General features: G+C 46.1%; 1 protein-coding gene across 1 annotated transcript in view; it reads left to right on the top strand.

The window, feature by feature from the left end:
• AMOTL1 (angiomotin like 1) overlaps window positions 1–20,217 on the top strand; it is a 57,153-nt gene that overhangs the window by 4,167 nt on the left and 32,769 nt on the right. The window contains exons 2-3 of the mRNA XM_032678773.1: window positions 7,660–7,806; window positions 10,314–11,199. Coding sequence (XP_032534664.1) covers window positions 7,660–7,806; window positions 10,314–11,199 — 1,033 coding nt within the window. The remainder of the gene's footprint in view (window positions 1–7,659; window positions 7,807–10,313; window positions 11,200–20,217) is intronic.

Raw genomic sequence — 20,217 nt, 5'->3', positions numbered from 1 at the left:
CTGCCTTTTCAGTTAGAGAGTACTGTACAGTCTTTGTACTATTTTTGTTCTGTCCTTATCCCAGGCTCCTTTGTACACTGCAAGTTTGTGGGAATGACTCACGGAGAAAGCTATTTAACCTAAAGGACACCACTGGCAAAAAAAATAGATGGATAAAGAGCAATGTCAGTGACTGCAAGTGGGAAGCAAGAGGAATATTTGTGTGTATCTGAGGAAGAGAGATCCTGAAACCTCCTCCAAATAGGCTGAAAAAAATTCTTCTTCAAGATGCTGTTTATTCAATTCAAATGAGGAGTTTTATAATGTAGTTGCTCGAAGTAACAAGGAACTAGACTGAATGATCCACAGTCCTAGGTCCTATTTCACTTCTGGTTAATTAATGGAAGGGCTTAAATGTCCAAGTGACACGGATCATGCCAGTGCTTTTCTGTAGCATGATCGTTTTTCAAGGCTGTAAGTACAGCAAAGTTAATCATAGCTTAAACTCCTGCTCTGCAAGTGTCTTGTCTGTATGTTTTAGCTGATTGATGATTTTTTTCCCCCCAGTGGAAGAAAAAATTTCTTCTCTAAGAATTTACATGATGAATTTTTATCTTGGAGGTTTTTTTATTGCTTGGAAATCAGAATTTATGCTGTAGTGAAAATGTCTACAGACAGTCGTTGTGCTGACAAGTGGCGCGGCTGTAGCAGAAGCGTTGTCTCACTTGTGAGCTCCATTTCAGCCTTTGTATTTCACTCTTTTACTGACAGTCTCTTCCCTTACTTTCAACTCTCTGTAGTACTTACCCTTTTATCTCAGAGCAGCAACACTGACATGAGTCGTCAATGTGCCACTGGCAACTTTGATCAAAGCAGAAGTTTCAATTATTGATTCAATTCTTTGAATAAATTTAGGCTGGCTGCACATAGTAGACCCAATGTTACAGCTGCAAAGGCAAATTTGTAGCTTATAATACATAGAGACCTTAAAAATGCATATATTTGTGCAAAGCCTAGCGTGGCTGCCTAAGGAATATGCATCCCTTCCTCTTTCGGGTTAATGCCCAGATAACTGTTTGGTACCTGGAAGTGTGGTGACAATACTCTGCCTGCATCCTGCCTCTCCTCTGGGATGAGCCTGAGATGGGGGAAAATCCAGCGGGTTGTTCTGACGTTATAAAATCTGTAACCCTCTGAGATGAAAGAGCAGTGACAGGCACTGTTTGCCCCCACACACCCGTGCACCTGATTTCTGTTGGGAGGGTGGAGAAGTGCGGGCATCCAAGAGGATCTCCCGGGCAGGCAGACTTGGCTCCATACTTTCCTTTATCCATCTGATCTCATGCCAGGTTTGGGAGCTGCTTGCAAGGCACTTTTGCTTTGCTTCTCCCGTAGCCTTTTTTCTTGTCTGCCTTGGTTTTTGCTGAGGGGAAGCACGTATGAAAATAAGCACGTGAGGCTGAAGCTTCATGAAAAGTGTTCATCCTTGTAGGCAGTTAAATTTGGATGTGTTAGCACGATTCCTTGGGAGAGGTGGGGCTTGGCTGCCTCCGTTGCCTGTTCTTATTAGTCTTTCTAGTGCTTTCTTGGATGATGTAGTTTCTGGAGAGTGAAATGACAGTACCCAGGATGGTAGAGTCCAGGAACTCTTCTTGAGCAAGGGAATAGCACAATGTGGATCCTGGAGCCAATACTGGGATGAAGATTTCTTTCCCTAGGGTGAGCTGTGGAGGGGGAGCTTGGTCTGGTGAATCCTACCAGGCACAGGGTTACAGCTTCTCTCGGCTTTCATGTGGGAAATGAGAGGTGCTGTTCACTCACATCTGGTGTACATTATATGTGTTGGAGTTCTGTCCTGCAAGATGTTGCTCTGCTCCTGTGAAAATAATATTAGTGATGCTTTTAGTCCTCTCAGGGCTTGGGAGCCCTGGCAGCGGATGTGAGGTTCACAAGCAGAATTTTGGAGTGCGAGAATGAATTAGCCACCCCAGAAGTGACCGTCGGCCCCAGAACTGACCTAGAAAGCTTGTACATTGACTGGGGACCTGCTGATGCAAAACAATCACCAGTGGCTACCTGACTCTCTGCACTTCATCGGAGCTGGGGATGCAAAGGAGTTGTAGCACTACTGAAGGAGAGCTGCTGAAAGTACCAAGAACATCCCTTGTGATGTTGTCAGAAGTCCAATTTTTTTACCTAAACCAAGAAGCGGAATATATGAGTTATTTTTTTCTGTGCTAAAGGAAACTCAGATCTTCCTCCTAGCCTTGGGAGAGTGGCATGGCTGTGTGGCTGAGGTATGGCAATCCCTGCTCTCAAGACTGGGCCAATGCTTAGGAGTAAGGTTCCTGGGCCAGGATGGGGTGTCCGGCTTCGACAAGGTCCCTGTGACCCACTGGAGGGACTGATGGGTCCATTCCGGGCAATTCATGGCACAGCCTTCATGCAGCCCCTGGAACCCTGCAATGCTTTGACTGTCCTTTTGTTGTTTTCCTGAAATAATTATCTTCCTTTGTTGACCTGAGATTTTTATACGGCAACAGGGAATAGAAAATATTTTAAATGTGGAATAAAGTAGTTATACTTTTTTTGGCTTGGCTATGAGACAGAAGGACAGATGTGGGCTTGGAAACGATGTAATTTTTGTTCTGTCATTTTTGGACTTCCCTTACAAGCTGTGGCAGGGTTTATAGGAAAGTGCAAAGCTGCCTTACTTTTTAATTTCAGATGATTGCTTTGGATGGTATTTGAAATACCTCAGTCTTTTTTGAACCGCTTGAAAGAGGATTTTTTGGAGCACAACTCTGGTTTTGTTTGGCTGGGTGGCTTTGTGTGGCAGAGAAGGAGCCATACGTGCTGGCAGCATGGGCTGTGCTGCAGGCAGCCACAGTGTGGTAGCTGGGTAGGCAGTGGGGTAAAATGCAGAAACTCATTACCTGGACTCTACCTTGAGGCGTTGCCTCTAAATAACAGCGAACTGTCTTTGCACGATTGGCATCTTCTGGTGTTTTACTGAAGACGAGAGTAGTAGTACAGTTTGGCTGTAAGAAAACCAACTTATCTGACTGTTTTATGAATCTGTTTCTTGAGATGCTGTTATTGCTTTAAAAACATGGCTTTCCTCTAATGTCACAGCAGTGAGCTTCCTATGAGGTTTTGCTTTAGATCCTTTTCAAAACCAGACTGAAACCACATCAGAAACGGGAAATGGTTAAGTGTTGCTCCTCTGTCTCTGGGTCCTGGCTGACTTTCTGGTGTTAATCTTAGTGACTGATTCATTTAAATAGTTCTGAATCTTCAAATGAATTCTACTGCTATGCAGTAACCTCCAGGATAATATGTCTGCTTCTGTACAGTGTAATGCATGCTTATCTAAAAGAAAAAGGAAAAGAAAACAAATGAATTGGTGTCAGGCAGTCACTTAGATGTAGGAGAGTTGGTAGAGATGCAGAAGTGAAGGCCTGGAGCAGCTACCCAATTTAGAAAGGACTGAACTAGGCCAGAGATGTGGTCATGTCTTACAGAACTAGCTATAAGGGACACTGGATATATGGCAGTTGAAGAGGTGATGGCTATGGACTGGATTGCATCCTGGCATGCTGGGGCTGTGGGGGGCTGGGCTGGCTTTGGGAGGGGAGAGGAAGAGGGTGCAGCACAGCTGGCAGCTGCCTGCAGGCACCTACAGACATGATGAGGCCAGTTCTTTTTGGTAGTGGCAGTCACAAAACACGGGGCAGCAGCTGTGGTTTGTGTCTTAGGATGTTTGGACTAGATATGGGTAGAAAGCCATTCCCCAGGGACATGTCCTTGGAGTGGTGACGGTCTTCATTCTAGGTTACCCTCAAGCGGCTGCTTACTCATGACTGCTGGACACCACTGGTCTGGCACCAGGAATCAGTTATAGGGATGAAAATTGCTCTTTTGGTGAGCATTGTAAAGGAATGAGGACGTTTGGGGAAGGAACAAGTGCCTGAGCATGGGACAGGCACCTTGCATCCCGTAGAGAGCTGGGTATAGCAAAGCCTTTCCCTTCAGAGAGGGGAGCTGGGATTTGGGAGGCTTCAGTGACACCAAGGGTAGAAAGAAAAAATGTTTTTGCCATGCTCCAAATGGCTCATGAGGCTTCACTAAACTTGCAAGTGGTACCTTATTGCTCATGATCTGGATTGTGGCTGTGTGCCAAGGACTGATCTTTTGGCGACTATTTTCTGTGTTACACAAAATCTGCATTTCTTTGCCAGTTACATCTGACATTTCATTAAAACCTACTGTGAATGAACATAAAATATCGTTACATCATTTTTAACATCATAAAACATCATTACATCATTTTATGATGATAAAACATCGATGTGGGTACAGCAAAGTGCGATAGTTTTTGGCTGGGTTCAAGCTACTTGATTTTGACTCTGATGTAACAGAGATCAGAAACTGATCAGTTTGGCAAATGCTGGAATTTACCTGTCCTGATTTTGGTAGAATATTGCTTTGCCACGACAACCAAAGACAAGTTAGACAAGTTTAGGTGAGAATTTCTGCTCTTATTATAGAAAAAGTATGTCTTTGTTCTCCATCTCGGAAAATTTGAAGCCATGACTCAAGGGTGCCTACAGACTCGAAATGCAGAAGGCGAGCATACAGTTTTACTAACAGTTTATTTCTTTTGAATTCTGTTTGGTGAGTGGTGAGGCCAAACCAGTATCTGCAGGCTGTTCAGGTTGCCTGTAATGCTTGAAGCTGCTCATCTTCCTTGGGTGTGCAGATTTTCTTTGTTTCACCCCAATCTATTTTTTATTCATAAAACAGACTCAGGTTCAAAACTCGCTTGTTTCATCCAGGATTTCAAGTTCCAATGCAGGACTGTGTGTGGAGAAGTAATGAAGGATGTCTTTAATCCTATTCTCTACCAGAATAGGCCAATAATTTTGGAAATCAGGGTTCTTGAGATTTTTCTTGAGTCTGTGTCAGCATCAGCACAATTTCCAGACCAGTCTACCATGCTTGTTTTCACAAACATATTCAGCTTAGATCTACTCAAGCGAGCAGTCTTTCCCTCTTGCTCTCTAAATATAGATAACTGCTATAAACATTCATGCATAATATGAATGGTAAAGTGATGAATTCATTAACATTTCGCAGAAATGCCTATTTCCTCTCCTCTAGGCACAGAAGAAAATAGTGTCTTCGTGCCTGTAGAAAAGACAGGCTGGATCCTACCCCCTCATGACCCTCCTGCTGCCTTGCTCCATGCAGTTGCATGGAGTTAGCGATGACCTGTATGTAAGGAGGGGAGCAAAGCAGCTTCCCTGCGTCATATATGCCAGTGAGCGTGCAGTTAGCTGAGCGCAAAGCAAGCAGTCGGGATTAATAAATCCAGGTCATTCATGGCCAGTTGCTTTTGCTGAAGAGTAGGGTGCTGCAGGTCTCTGTGTTTGTGGGCTTCCTGCCCCACAGGGGTGGACAGATGCCCCATTGGGACAGATGGATGCTTTGCTGGTGCCACTTTGAGCACTTCACCTCCTGCTCAAGCAAGTCCCTTGGCAGTGGCCATGGCAGTGGCCATGCCAGAGGTCAATGGCCGTTCCCTTAGTCTAAACCTATGACAATCAGTGGGGTAAATGGAAAGTGATTTTGCTGTATCCCTGCTGTGCCAGGTTCTTGGGGTCAGGAGATGCTCATCTCCAAGATTTGAACCTCAAAGAACCTTCTCTTTATAAAAATGAGGGAATGCTCAGAAAAATAAGTAGAAAGTAAAAAATCGTAGAATCATAAAACGGCCCAGATTGAAAGGGACCTTAGCAGATTATCTGGTCTAATCTTTTGAGGGAAGGGAGCAACTTAGATGAGATTGTTCAGGACAATGTCCAGTTGCATCCGGAAAACCTCCAGTGATGGAGAGTCTGCCACATCCCTGCGGAGGTTGTTCAGTGAATGATTGTTTTCACTGTAAAGAATTTCATTCTTATGGCAAGATAAAACATCTCATAGTGCAACTTGTACCTGTTGCCCCTTGTCTTCTCCATGTGGCTCTTTGTGAAGAGAGAGCCTCTGTCCTCTCTGTAGTCCCCTTTAAATACTGGAACACTGTGATGAGGGCTTCCCTCTAGGCTTCTCCTCTAGGGAGGAAGGACCTAACTCCTTCAACCTCTCCTCATAAGACAGGTTCAACAGCCCGCTTTGTGGCTCTCCTTTGGATCCTGTCCAGTCTGTCTGTGTCTTTCTTGAATTGTAGGGTTGTGCCAATGTCATTTGTGGCATAAATTATGAGGTCAAGCCAATGTCATTCCTGGCTTAACACTGCTGTGATGCATTTTGTATCAGCTTGTTAAAACAAGCACACTGGAGAGTACCCCTGAGAACAGATTTAGGATGAGCCTTGTTCCTTGCCAGGAGGGCTTGTTCTTGCTCACTGATTGTGAAGGGGCTGGGGCACTGTAGTGACTCAGTAGCAACCAAGCCCCATGCAGCCACTTGCTTGCTCCTCCCTGGTGGGATGGGGGTGAGAATTGGAAGGGTATAAGTGAGAAAACTTGTGGGTTGAGATAAAAGCAGTTTAATAAGTAAAGCAAAAGCCACATGCACAGGAAAAACAAAACAAGGAATTAATTCATGACTTTCCTTGGGGAGACAGATGTTAAGCCATCCCCAGGACAGGAGTGCTCCATGATGCATAACACTGACTTGAAAAGACAAACACCATCACTCTGAAAGTGCCCCCCTTCCTTCTTCTTCCCCAGCTTTTTATTGCTGACCGTGATGCCATATGGTCTGGAATATCCCTGTGGTCAACTGGGGTCAGCTGTCCCAGCTGCGTCCCCTCCCAACTCCATGTACACCCCCAGTCTCCTTGTTGGTGGGGTGGAGTGAGGAGCAGAAAAGGCCTTGACTCTATGTAAGCAGTGCTCAGCAGTAACTAAAACATCCCTCTGTTATCAACACTGTTTCCAGCACAAATCCAAAACACAGCCCCACACTAGCTACTGAGAAGAAGGTTAACTCTATCGCAACCAAAACCAGCGCAGTCCAGCCATCTATGTCTGTGGGATGCTGGAGCTGGGGCATGCAGCTCCTGTGCAGTTTGTCTGCCAGACGAATTCCCATGGCCCTCCAGCTACATCCACTGCTTACCTTATTAAGAACATCTGGACGAAGTGATTTATAAACTCTCTCCCTTGATAGCACTGGTTGTATTTTATGTCTCAGCAATTTTCTGTATTGTTAAACTATTACTCATGAGCAGATTTTGTGGTAAAGCCTTTCACAGACTTTAGCCCTATTGAATGTGTGGCTGTGTCCTCACCTTTCCTTCTTTTTACCCACTCCCTCTTTCAGTTTTACACTGGCTCTCTTGGCCTCATGTTCTGGGGACATGCCTTGATTTGTGAGCTTGTGACTTGTCACTGTTAGCTCTTATAAGCCCTGCTTTGTACCTTGAAGACCAGGCTGGTTTGGTGCATGAAACAGCACTGATGACTTGGTGTTTGCCTCTTGTTCCTCAGAGCTAATGTGTTATCTGGGAGGTGAGGACAGAAGACTTGATTTGCTCAATGGCCTCAGAAGGGTTTCACCACCCCTAGCCATGCTCAAGAAAATTTTTTTGGATTTCTGTCATAAGTCATGGCTTCATATTTTATCATTCAAGTGGTTTCTTTACTGACATCCCATTTGTTTTTCTTACAGGCTCCACATCTGTTTGTTACAAGCCTACCAGCCCCGTCCAGGTACTGGAAGACGCTGGCTTTCTTTACCAGGATCACCAGTTGTTTGCTGGCAGGCATGATGTTTCTCCGCTAACAGCTGAAGTGATCAGTGCCAAAGAAAAAGCTGGTAAGTGCGTGGCCACGCTTCTGTATGAACCCACTGTATTTACTTCCCAAAGCATAAATTGAGCAGTTTAGACCTTTTACAAATAGCATTTATGGAGTTGAAGGCCAGCTTCTGATCCTTGGTAGAGTCAAAGAGGAGTTACCTTTGACTAGAGTGTTATGACCCATCATAACTTGTCACCTGTGCTTGTGGAGGTGCAGCATTTCTGCTGGTCCTTCAGGGCGTGGCTGCTCTTCACTGCACAGCTGGACCAATGTCCACGGCTCTTTTGCTGATGGAGCAGGACTGCAGGCACCCTGTTGAAAGCTCACTGTAGTCGATCCCTTTGGACCTCAATTAGAGGCAATTAAAGTCCATCTCCCAGGATGCTGACATGACTAACACAGGAGTGGAAATCCTGATGTATTATAAAGAGCTGCCTTGACCGCGTGATGTTGGCTTTATCCACTTTCCTCGGGCTTGTCTCAGGCATTGCCTAACAACCTAGACTGTAAGCTTTCTGATATGTTATGGAGACATTATTGCCTTTCTGCAAAAATGTCCAGTGTGGTGAGGCTGCTGTGCACTGTCATAACATGAATAAAGCAGTAAGAGTTTGCTGTAACTGCAGGGATACATAAAGCAAATGGATACTTGGCTGTTGAGCACAGAGGTAGATGGAGATGTGTGTGTCTGTGTATCTTCCTGGCTCAAACACCATTCCAAGGAGCTGACAGACCCTCCGAAAGCTGGTGACTGGGCTGCAACCCCAGTGAGTCAGGCTGGCAGGCAGATAATGTTGTTTCAGGGAAAGCAGGAGAGGTGTATCTTTTAGGACAGGCATGGAATGAAGCAGTCTGGGAATCTTCTCTCCTTCTTGAGCCCCACAATCATCTTTAAGGCTTTGCCACAGAATTGTTAGTGGCAATGACCTATTCTCGTTGTTACAAGTCAAAGGCTTTTCTTTCCCTCTGGCCTCTGGGTTGCATGTAGTTTATCCCACAGCATGTGCAGTAACTGATGAAACCTCAGGGAAATATACCTGACCTCAAGAGAAAATTTGTTTTTTAACTACTTTCAAATGCCAAAACCCAAATGTAAGTCCTTCTGATGAACTCCTCTGAGGATTGGAAACAGCAGGAGAGAAAAAGTTACCAAGAATGATCTCAAAAAACTGAACTGGAAACAGCACCTCCTCATGCCTAGGGCCATTGGAGGACTCTATCTGGAGCTGGGTTTATTATCACTTCTGTCTGAACTGGAGTCTTTCAGGAACATCCCTCTGGGTTCAGACATTGCTCAGGCAGATATCTTATGGCACTTCTGAGATGGGAGTGGAAGGAGGGCTCCAGGAGGGAGGGATTTCAAACCTCTCAGCCATGGCTATGTCATAGAATCATAGGATATGCTGAGTTGGAAAAGACCTGTCAGGATCATCGAGTCCAACTCCTGGCCCTACACAGGACACCCCAAGAATCACACCATGTGCCTGAGAGTGTTGTCCAAATGGTTCTAGATGCTTAGCTCTAGGCAAGCTCCACTGTGTATGTAGCGCGAAGATGGTGCCATTGGCTCTGAATTACTTCAGTAGCTTGTGTTAGGGTTGTGCAGCTGCTCTTTTGAAAATGCTGGTGTTACATCTACGACCATAATGTCTTCCTTGTGCTGACCCGGCAAAACTACAACAGTTAGTATTGACTCCCTTAGAAACAGCATTATCAGCCAGAAGGGAAATGGCAGTTTTAGAGGAAGATGCCAAAGCACAGATTATTCTTTATTTAGACTGCTAGGACCCTTTTATTTTCCGTGCCATTTCACAGTTTTTCTGTGACACATTTTGCGGTTTATTTTATTATGGCATGCAGTACACCTATGGTTTCGGTCATCAAAAATACAGCATCTCGTTTAGTATTGGCGTACAGGCTGCCTCTCTAAGCTGTGCAAGGCATCTCCAGGCATCTTCTGTTCCACTGGAACAGGCTTCCAAGAGAGGCAGTCGATGCCCCAAGCCTGTCAGAGTTTAAAGAGAGATTTGGAAAATGCCATTAATAAAATGCTTTAACTTTTGGTCAGCCTTGAATTGTCAGATAGTGGGACGAGATGATCACTGTAGGTCACTTCCAACTGAGTTATCTTATCCTATGCTGTCCTGTCCTATCCTATCCTGTGCGTTTTAGAAAATACCAAATTTCCCTGTGACATGGCCTGTCCCTTGTTGACTTGGGAGTTCAGAGCTCTGGATATGGGATGCTTGGAGTATTATGGAAGGGAGGGCCAAGGAGGGGACTGGAATATATTTTTAGGGTTCACTGGAAACAGAATTAGGGTCTGGGACTGGGGGGATGAGCAGGGAGGAGGGCCCTGCCTCCTTTGGTGGCTTCCAACCATACCTCCTCTGCTGTCAGGGCACTGGCCTTGAAGTGCATCTGGGACAGAGTCACAGCCATAGGAGGTAGCAGGTAAGAAAGAGTGGGGGTATTGGACTCCTGGGCAGCAGAGCTAATGGCAACCTCTCTCTCCCTGCCCAGCCGAGGAGACCCTCTGCACCCTGCGTCCACCCAGCTTCCGCCGGGTCCCAGAGACGGAGATGCGAGGGGCAGAGGAGGTGGCAGCCGGCACCGTCCTGCAGCGCCTGATCCAGGAGCGGCTGAGGTATGGCAACCCCAGCGAGAACATGAACCTGCTGGCCATACAGCACCAGGCGACGGGCAGCGCCGGCCCCTCCAACAGCACTGCCAGCACTCTCTCCTCTGCAGAAAACCTTGCTCCCGAAGACCTGCCAATGGTCCAGCCATCAGGGCGGCAGGAACCACAGGGGCAGGAGCACCAGGGGGACGGTGCTGCGATGGAGAAGCAGCCCCGGGCCCCGCAGCCCCCGCACGGCACTGAGGAGCTCCCCACTTATGAGGAGGCCAAGGCTCAGTCTCAATTTTTCCGTGGCCAGCCCCCGCAGTCGGCTACCACTGCCACCCCAGGTTTTTATGGCTCCTCCAGCCAGAAGTCCAGGACGGAGGGGAGGCCGACAGTGAACCGGGCCAACAGCGGGCAGGCTCATAAGGATGAGGCGCTGAAGGAGCTGAAGCAGGGCCACGTCCGCTCGCTGAGCGAAAGGATCATGCAGCTCTCACTGGAGAGGAATGGGGCTAAGCAGCACCCTCCAGCCCCGGGAGGCGGGAAGGGCTTCAAGGCAGCCCCACCACCTGGCAAGGCCACAGACCCACGGGGCCCACCGCCCGAGTACCCCTACAAAGCCAAGGCAGCAGCCCCGGGCAGCAAGGCACAGGAGCACGGGCTCTTCTATGGCGAGCAGCCGACACAGGACGTCCTCAAGGCCGCCTATGCCAACCCCCAGCCTGCCCGGGCAGAGCTGGCCCTGGTCCGCTACCAGCCTCCCCCAGAGTATGGGGTCAGCAGGTAATGCCCATCGTGGGGGGGTCTGCAGGGGCAACTGGTCCTGCCGTTGCTGGAGGAGCCAGCATGTGTGGGTCTTGGGCTTTGTGTAAACACAGCCATGGTGGGGACCGTGTGATGTGGACATCACAACCTGTGATGGGGACATAATATCCCATGGCCGGGCTGGCAGGGCTGGCTGGTGGAGGCACCTCCATCTCCTAGAGGGCTCTATAAAGCTTATATGCCGCTTACGCCCTACTTAAATCTTCCCAGAGAGCTCACGTGGGGCTTTCACACTACTGGGCCCCTCATGCCAGGCCTCCCCGTGAGCACGGGTTTATTCCAAGCTCATTAAAAATAATCCAGAGCGTTTGCTGGCTGTGTGCTGATCCCTGCAAGCAATGCAGGTCCTGCCTTCAGAGGTGAGCCCATGCATTAAGGGCTCCTTTTCCTTACAGTACCTGAATGCAAGTGTTTCTCTGTCTCATCACTGTCTCTTTGACCTCCTGGACAGTTACTTTGCTGGATTTGGAAGGCTGGAGTTGTTTGGTGTGAACAAACATGTTGCATGCTGCCTCATTGGGTCTTTCTGACCCCAGAATCTCCAAAGATTTTGTTGGCATCACCTTAAGTTACACACAGTAAATTTACCACAGCACAGACACAGAGAAAAAGTGGTGCAGCTGACTTCGCTCTTCCTTTCCAAAATGTGTAAGGCATGAAATGCAGGAGGCAATGCTCTGCCTTTCCATGTTTGCAGAAGGGACAGGCTTTGTGTCAGGATAGAGAGGAACTCAGAGCGTGGCTTTGGTGACTGTTGCAAGGTGGCTGTAACAAGTGGAGTGCCTGCGCTGAGCATCACTGGTCTTCCTTCAGCTACACATGCGTTTTGATTCCCAAATCAAACATGTGCAGAGTTTATGCAATTTTTTAAGAGCAAGACAGTACTTTTAAGACCTCAGCAAAAATATCTGTTTATGCAAAGAAAGAGCTATACAAATGTGAGGACAACAGGGTCTGAGTCTCTTTCCCCCCGTGGCGTGGGGCGACCCAGTTCTAGTTCCATTTCCATCTGAGGAACCATTCCGACGTCTTGAAGGATAGGGAAAGGGAACTCCAGCATCAGGGGTTTCTTCAGGTCCTGAGCCTGGAGGGGAGAGGTGCCCTCCCCTCCTTCCACAACCCACGTGGTTCCATGGCCGGCACAGAGACAGCACACCAACAGCACACCGGTGTGGAGAGGAGGCAAGAGAGAGTTTATTGTTGGGGGTGTTACATTTGTAGGCTTAGGAGGATTCACAGGGTAACCAATTACAGGTTGCAGGAAGGGGTTAACAACCAATAGGAAGGGGTTAAAAGGGGCCAATGAGAACACCTCAGGATATCTTCTCAGGACATTCTTGCATGGGATAACACTTGTCGTGGGGGGTGTTGGGAAGAAGAAAGCATGAGTTAGCAAAGAGACTACAAAAAGCCATTTTGAAACATGATTAAACCACAGTTTTCTCATATACTGCAGATTTCCTGCCACAACAGGGGCCATACTTTCCTGCAGCCATTTGCAGTACCAACAAACATCTCCACCACTGTGCAGATTCATCCCCACTGAAAATGAGCTTATTTGAGTATTTTTTTCACTCTTGGAAAATGCTGGTTCAATACTCACAGAGTCTGTTCTGCTGAGTCCATATAAGTGAGCAGACCCAGGTGCTACATACACTGCTTCAGCTAACTTGGAACAGCTGTTATGTCAAGTGGGAAACCCTTTGGGGCCACTTCCAGAGCCTTTCCCTGGTGCCTGATCAGCAACGTTAATGCTGAGAAAACCCTTGATTTCAGTGCTGATTTCCATGCCAGTCCTCAGCCTTTGCTGAGGTACTGCAGGATCACCCCAGCAGCTATGGGGAGTAACTCACTAGCTCATGATGGTTGTCACTGCTCATTCTTGATAAGGCAGCACAGTTAAACTCCCAAATCACACTGCAGAGAGGATGCCTGCTACCCCTGTGTGCTGTTTTCTTTGCATGATGGTGGAGAAATATCCCTCCAATCAGGTGCAGAGGCACCAGCGGGGATATGCTATGCAACAGGGATATGCTGTGCAGCAGAGGACTGGCAGCTTGGCAGAGCAGAGCTGCTGAGTTTTGCAGACTTATTAAAACAATCTTTAGTGGTATCTTTTTTGCAACTCAGCAAAGGCCTTAATACCTCTTGGTCTGCATTTATCCCTGCTGGCTACTCCAGCATGCTTTTACATATATAGGTTAGGAGGTTGGCATGGTGGGGGTTGTTTCACCAAAGTTAGGTTGTTCTAAGGTGTATGGTCTCTTATATGCTTTCTTTAAGGCAGTTTGGGTCCTAGTGTGCAGGTGGGTATTTTCGGGTCCTTGGCTCCTTTCACATGGTGCCTGGATTTTGGGGGATGTTTCCTGCATATGTGTTCCTGCTGGCTGCCTGTGAGGCACGAGTTACTCATTTGCAGACTGTATCTTGAGGCCTTGCTTTGCACAGTGTTAGTGACTGGGGGGAAATCTGGCTGTGCAGATATCAGACAGCAAGCCTCTGGGTCTCAGCAAAGTGGTGGTCTTCATCCTCATCTCAGGCTTCTTTCTATATTTTTTGACGCAGGGATGTCAACCTTTCCTGTTGCTTGGGTGCGCTGAAATATTCGTTGCTGACATTTTACCTGGACTTGTTTGCAATCAGTATGAACTGGTTTGGTTTCTTCTGTGCTTATCCCAGCTCATAATTGGTCCGATGGTCTGCAGGATTCCCGCTGTGGTCCTGTTACCCAGGAAGATTTGGCTGACATAAGCTTTTGGGAAGCAATTGTAATCCCTGTTTGCCATTCATCACTTGTCATTTCTCCATCTGCAGCAGCTGTGCTCCAGTGCATCCCTGTGCACATGTCAGGCTCCATCAGAGGATGGGCTTGCCCAGGTCTGGGATGGTTAAAATGCAATTTCACAAAATGATCTCTACCCCAAATATTCCTCTTTGGAGAGGATAAAGACAGGTTAACCTTGGGACATCCAGAGAAATCAGTCTCTACTAGAGGACTTGCTGGGTGGCAGCCCCTGAGCGCTTGCTGGAAAATGCATGGGGGTTGTGTTATACTGCTGGGTTGCTCCCTAACACAGACCTTCCTGTGGCTCTGCCCTTGCTCACTGCTTCCTCCATTACCTGTGCTCTGGGGAGGCTCCCTGCCAGCCACCTGGCTGGGATGGAAAGCCTTGATAGAAAATGTTGAGGTAGGGGACTACGTGGTTTCATAAGGTTAACTGAAGGGGTGGGGGTTGTTTTTTTCCTTATAGGGCAAGTGAGGTGTGAAAATCCAGCTTTCAACTCATCAAGGGGGCCTGGGAAAGAAGCTAATGGAAACAGCTTTGCCCATGGTCAGGTGGGAATCTCATGTATCCCAGTATCTCCATTCCTCTGTCTTGGTCATATCAGTTCCCCAGCCCATCCTTCCTGGCATCTTCTGGACAGGGACCATGCAAAAGGCTTCTGCCTTCCAGAAAAGAGAGGAGAGAAGCACAGAGCTGCCTTGATCCAGAAGAAGCACTCACAGATACCAGGGGTGGAAAAGACCTATAGGGTCTCCCCCCCAGTCCTTCTTTGACAAGGGAAACGTGGCTGGAAATGGACGAACACTGGCAGGGAACTGTTGAAGGAGATGGGATAACCGTAGCTGCTGCTTAATTTCCTTTTTTGGTTTGGCTTTGGTTTTTTTGCTGTGACTGGTTTTAAAGGAAACATTGCCTTTATAATCATCAGGATGAAATCTTGAAATTTATTCTAAAGGGTGTTTTCCTGAAGAACTCCCAAAGTCATATGATGCAGTAATCTCAGCATTTATATAAATTAGATTTAGTGACTTCTGCTTTATGGACATCACAATTGCAGAGCAGAGCTTTAACCTTGAAGCTCAAAAGAAGAAATAGCCAGAAGGCAAATAAAAATGAACCAATATTTTTCCTTTTAAAATACCAATATTTTTAGGCCAGTTGCTTGATGCCTGGGGCCTTGACTCACAATTTCTGAATGCTTTAAGTTGGCCAAGTATAATAATCTTTACAAAACCTTTCCTTTCCTAGATGTGCAGCTATTCCTTAATAGTGTCTTTGCTATCTTTTCTTAGGTGCATGTTCAGAAAGTTACAGCTTGTTAGGTAAATGGACTTGGAACTAATCTAAGTTAGTCTTTTGCACAATGCCGTGAATTAATTCCAGTTTGTGAAACATTCAGTCCTGGTGATTATAACACTCTTCGTCTGGAGAATTCATCACAGCCTTTACAGACTTGTTCCACTAGCTAATTGCCATCTCTGGCATAGATCTGCATCTTAGTTTCAGTCTGTATTTTCTAGTTACCAGAGATTTTGCAATATCTTTGTCAGATATAGCAAGGAGCCCTGTGCTATCAGTCCTTTAATACATTTAACAGATGGAGCCTGGAGTCCTGTACTTATTTCACCGTTGTCAAAACCCCTTTTTTCATTGTGGAAAGCCGACCCGAACACTGTTTCAGTACCAGCTGGACCAGAGGCTAATCAGATGTAATAACACCTCTGCGATGCGACTCAGTGTTCCTTGTTTGTATAGCTCATTAACACTTGCTGTTGGCACCCCAGGATCTCCCCATATAGCTTGTTATCCGGTCAGGCATGTGACGGTTGTCACAGCCCAGCATAGTATTTCCCACCCTTTTACTGTAGCTTGCTGTATTTTTTCCTGGGTGGATGAACTTAGACCTGCTTAAGTCCGTATTGTTTCTCTGTGTCCTGCTTAAGCAGTGATCCAGATCACTTGGTGCAATGAATCCCCTTCATTGATCCCAGTGGCCCTTGTCAGATCCTGATGTCTTTTATCCCGAATGATTTCTTTCTCTGCACTAATTAATAAAAAGCGTGTATAATGCAAATGAAGCCTTGAACTGGAAATACCACTGCTTACTGAGGAGGCTTAATTTGTGGCTACATGCAGAAGACAATCATGAAGGCAGCTTTTAATTCTGATTTAATCCATGCATTTTAAAAGACAGCATGCAGAATCAATGAAGAGAATAAATCTGTGCTGTTTTTAAATACATCCCATTTCTTTATGTGCCTCATAAAATTCCACCCTACCAGGATGTAGAAGCCTATATTTAACTGCTGGAATAGTCTGCGGCTTCTCTGGTTATTTGTGTATTTAGCCCCCCCACACATACTCCCGCTGTTTTCAGACAACCTGTTGATATTTACTAATTCAACCACATGTCTGTGGCTGCTGACAGGACTACAAGGAGCTCCCTTTCTTCCCCGAGACACCCCAGGCAGGCGGGTGAGCTGGCAGTGTGGCTGAGCCGAGGGATGTCACACCCAAGCTGACTTGTGCTGGCGTTTCTCTGTGAGGATAGCCCAAGCATGAGCGTGGGTTGGAGGCTTCACTTCCAGCTGACGTGGATGCTGGCAACCCTGCAGAAGAGCTTTGTTTTGTGTCCTCTCCTGTTCTAATATACCTTACATTAAAATAAAGGAAAGAGAAATGAAGCTATTCCCACAGCCTGGGTGATGCCCATGTCGTTCCTCCTTATCCTTCTCTGTTATTATCCCAGTTGTTTCCTCTAGTTGTGCAGAGCTTTTCTTTTGCTGAAAATCAGCTGGTTTTAGAAAGAGGATCTGTTCTGGATTGAATCTCTGTGAGGAAATACAGTATCCTGTTCCTCTCTTAACTATGGAAGATGTGTTTAATACAGCATGTCTTTTCAGGTGATCATTTTGCCCTGCAAATCTTTATATAATTGCCCCAAAGAAGCCGGGCCAAATCTTTCCAGCACTAACAAATATCACTAACAAAACAGTTAATTCAGAAGATGTGAATCCAAGTCTGCAAAATGGTTTCTGAAATAAACCTTTGCGTTTACAAGGTGCTGCAACTATTGCTGATTCCATAAGCCAGAGAATATACCATGAGGGCCATGTCTGAGCTATGACAAATGTTATCCCATTTCGGGTTGTAGCAGCATTTAATAATGGGTCTGTAATTGTGTTTCCTTGCGCCATGACCATCAGACTGGGCTTAGTGACTTTCCCAGGATCCTGTCTTTTTCCTGCATGGTGATAACGCTGTTTCCTCTATGTTATTCTCAGTGAGAAAGAATAGCATTTGAAGTCTGCTTCATGACTGCAAAAGTCATAGTGAAGTCAGGCAAACACCTGAGTCTGAGGTTAGTATACAGACTGAATGCTCCCAGTCAATGGGCAGGAATAAGCACCTTTCACACACTTTTTTACTTGTGTTGTAAGGTAAAAGCCTAAGGCAGTTTCTGAAAACTGCACCCCAGAAACGCCTCTTTCTTTTCGCTGACTCAGCCAGAGCATCCCCAGTAGATGCATGTTAGGAGATAAAGTTCCCTGGGAGAGTCTTTGAGAGATGAAATAGGCCAGTCTGCCCTAGAGGCAAAGGAAGGCAGAGCATTCAGAGAAAGATGAGCTAAATAGGTTAGAGGAGGGCATTTTAATTATGAATGTAAATGCCATGGTATGTTGGAAACAAAGTCCTTTCTCCACTGACCCCTCTCCCTCCCTACATAGAGGAGAGCTTCACTGTATCTGTAGCAGGGCAGAGGTGGATTTCCTTTCCAGAATATTTACAGGCATTTTCATTTTATTCCTTATACTGCCTGGCTTTATTGAACAGCAGCTCTTCTGTATTTATGATTTCCTGTCCATCAACAGCAAGTGGACTTTATAATTACTTTTCATTTTGGGGTTTCTTATTCCTACATACAGCTACAAATTTCCCCCAAATTCTTCTATGTTGGTCATTCTTGCTCCCAGATTTTCCAGTATAAGAGGTGTATTAAGACCATGCCTGAATTTGGGGTCTTGGGTGGCCCCAAAATCTGAGGAATTTCTTATGAAGGTGAGGTCTGTGGTGAAGTATTTTGCTGAAGATGCTGTATTGCAAGCTATAGGTAGCAGACTGTTATATATATATTGCAAGTTATACATTCCTGAAAGGAGAGAGAGCCTGGTGACCTCAGCACAGTAGCCCTTGAAAGCCTCACTGCCTGCTTGTGCTCCCTGTTCAAAAAACTGGTTTTCTTATTTTTTTTTCTTCTTTACATTGCATTGCAGAAGCGTTCAGGGGCCCTACTATAATAATGTCAACAAAAAAAATATGTTTTTAATAGAAATGTAGCTGAGGTGTTGCAGAGATATCCAAAACTCATAATGTTCCACAGTTTCATGCTTTTAAGAAGGATGATTTTTGATGAGAATGCGTTTGGCTGAAAGATTCTAACATGCTGTAATGCCGAATAAGATCAACATTTAAAATACAGTGGAAGCATTTTGAGAATGTCATTCTTTACTAAGCCCGAAGGAGCTCAGGATAATCCTCATTGCTGCGTTTCTTTGGAGCTTTACATGAGAAGTTGGATGGGAACTAAGCTGATGTTATAACACTCCTATTTTTACAAATGTTGATTTGTTAATGTGAATTGCTCTGTTGATTTTATTGCATATATACTCAGAGATTTTGCAGTTGGTTAAGTCAGAACTAAATTGAGACAGATTAAACAAGTAAAAGGAAAGTAAGAAAGATGTTAATTATGTTGAACAACCATGCTTCAAAAGGCATAAAGTTGATTGTACCTGTTCAGTTTCCAAGTTGGAAAACACTTTGGAGAATCCCGGCTGTGGCTGCTGAGACTTTGGTGGCTGGCTGCTGCTACAGGGTGTAAATCTTTAGTAGCTCAAGAAGTCATTTGCAGTTCAAGAAAATGGAGATCCCTGGGATCTTTCCTTCCTCTGTAGTGTAAAGCTAGACAGACTAAAGTGATGAAAAAATGTTAAATTGATGAAAGGTTGAAATTTCCCAAAAGTGCCATGTGAAGAGCTCCTGCAAGGGTCTAAAGGGTGTATCGATGAACAAAGATTGCTCTGCTTCATAATGAAAAAGAAAAATTGATATCTCTACTGTTTTAGATTCAGAGTTCAATTCAATTCTGTTGGTCTCCGCTATTCCCATGAAGAAGTGAGCAAATATTTACCTACAGAAAATCTGTGTCTTAGTAGGGTGTAACAGCCAAGCTTTTTCTTGCTTAAAATCGTGTCCCTTTTTTTGGTAAAGACAAACAAACTCACGCTGATCTGGATTAATTGCTATGGTAAAATGCGTGAGCGCAGACTGGCTGTCAGCAGCGTTGAGGAGGTGCTGCGTGCCTGGTTGCATTCACGTTTGCTTGTGTAGAATCTTTCGCGTTGTGAGTGACATCCCTCACTCATGATGTCATTTACTGTTCAGATTTTTGAGCAAAAAAATATGGAAGTCCCACGACAGGCATGGTGTCCCTTGCCGTGCTGGAGCACCAGAAGGAAAGGGGTACTGTGGGGATGGTGTGAGAGCTATGGTGGGCTGTCCTAGTGATCTGCAGAGAAGGTCAGCACAAGGCTGCATGGGCTTACTGGCTTGCATGGCCTCAGGTCTCCAAGCACTGCCAGGAGACATGATTTTGGTCTAAGGAAGGTAAAACAGGCCTTCCAGGTCTGTGTGACCCCCAGGGCATCCTGCTGCAAGGTCTCAGCAGCAGGCAGAAGTGATGAGGCTGGAGAGGCAGTAAACTTCAAAAGGAGATGAGCAGGGAGCAGTATCTTAATCCATTGCTGGTGGATTAAGCTGGAGGCTCTGGGGGTACCTTGGGACTACGGCCTTGAAGGGGAAGGCCTTTTGCAGCCGGTTGAATTGCTAGAGGGAAGAGATGCCATCCAGAGGGACCAGGAGAGGCTTCAGAAGTGGGCCTGTGCAAACCTCATGAAGTTCAACAAGGCCAAGTGCAAGGAACTCCGTCTGGGGCAGGGAAAACGCATCATCAGTAGACTAGGGAACAAGGGGATAAAGAGCAGCCCTGCAGAGGACCTGGGGATGAAAAATTAGACAGGAGCCAGCAATGTGCACTTGCAGCCCAGAAAGCCAGTTATGTCATGGTATGGCTAGTAACTGGAAGGAGACCACTCTCCCCCTCTACTCTGCTCTCGTGGGACCACACCTG

This window comes from Chiroxiphia lanceolata, chromosome 2, assembly GCF_009829145.1.
Source record: "Chiroxiphia lanceolata isolate bChiLan1 chromosome 2, bChiLan1.pri, whole genome shotgun sequence".
Taxonomy (NCBI): Eukaryota; Metazoa; Chordata; class Aves; order Passeriformes; family Pipridae; genus Chiroxiphia; species Chiroxiphia lanceolata.
Note: the sequence above shows the minus strand (reverse complement) of the source record. Positions and strands in the feature narration are given on the sequence as shown.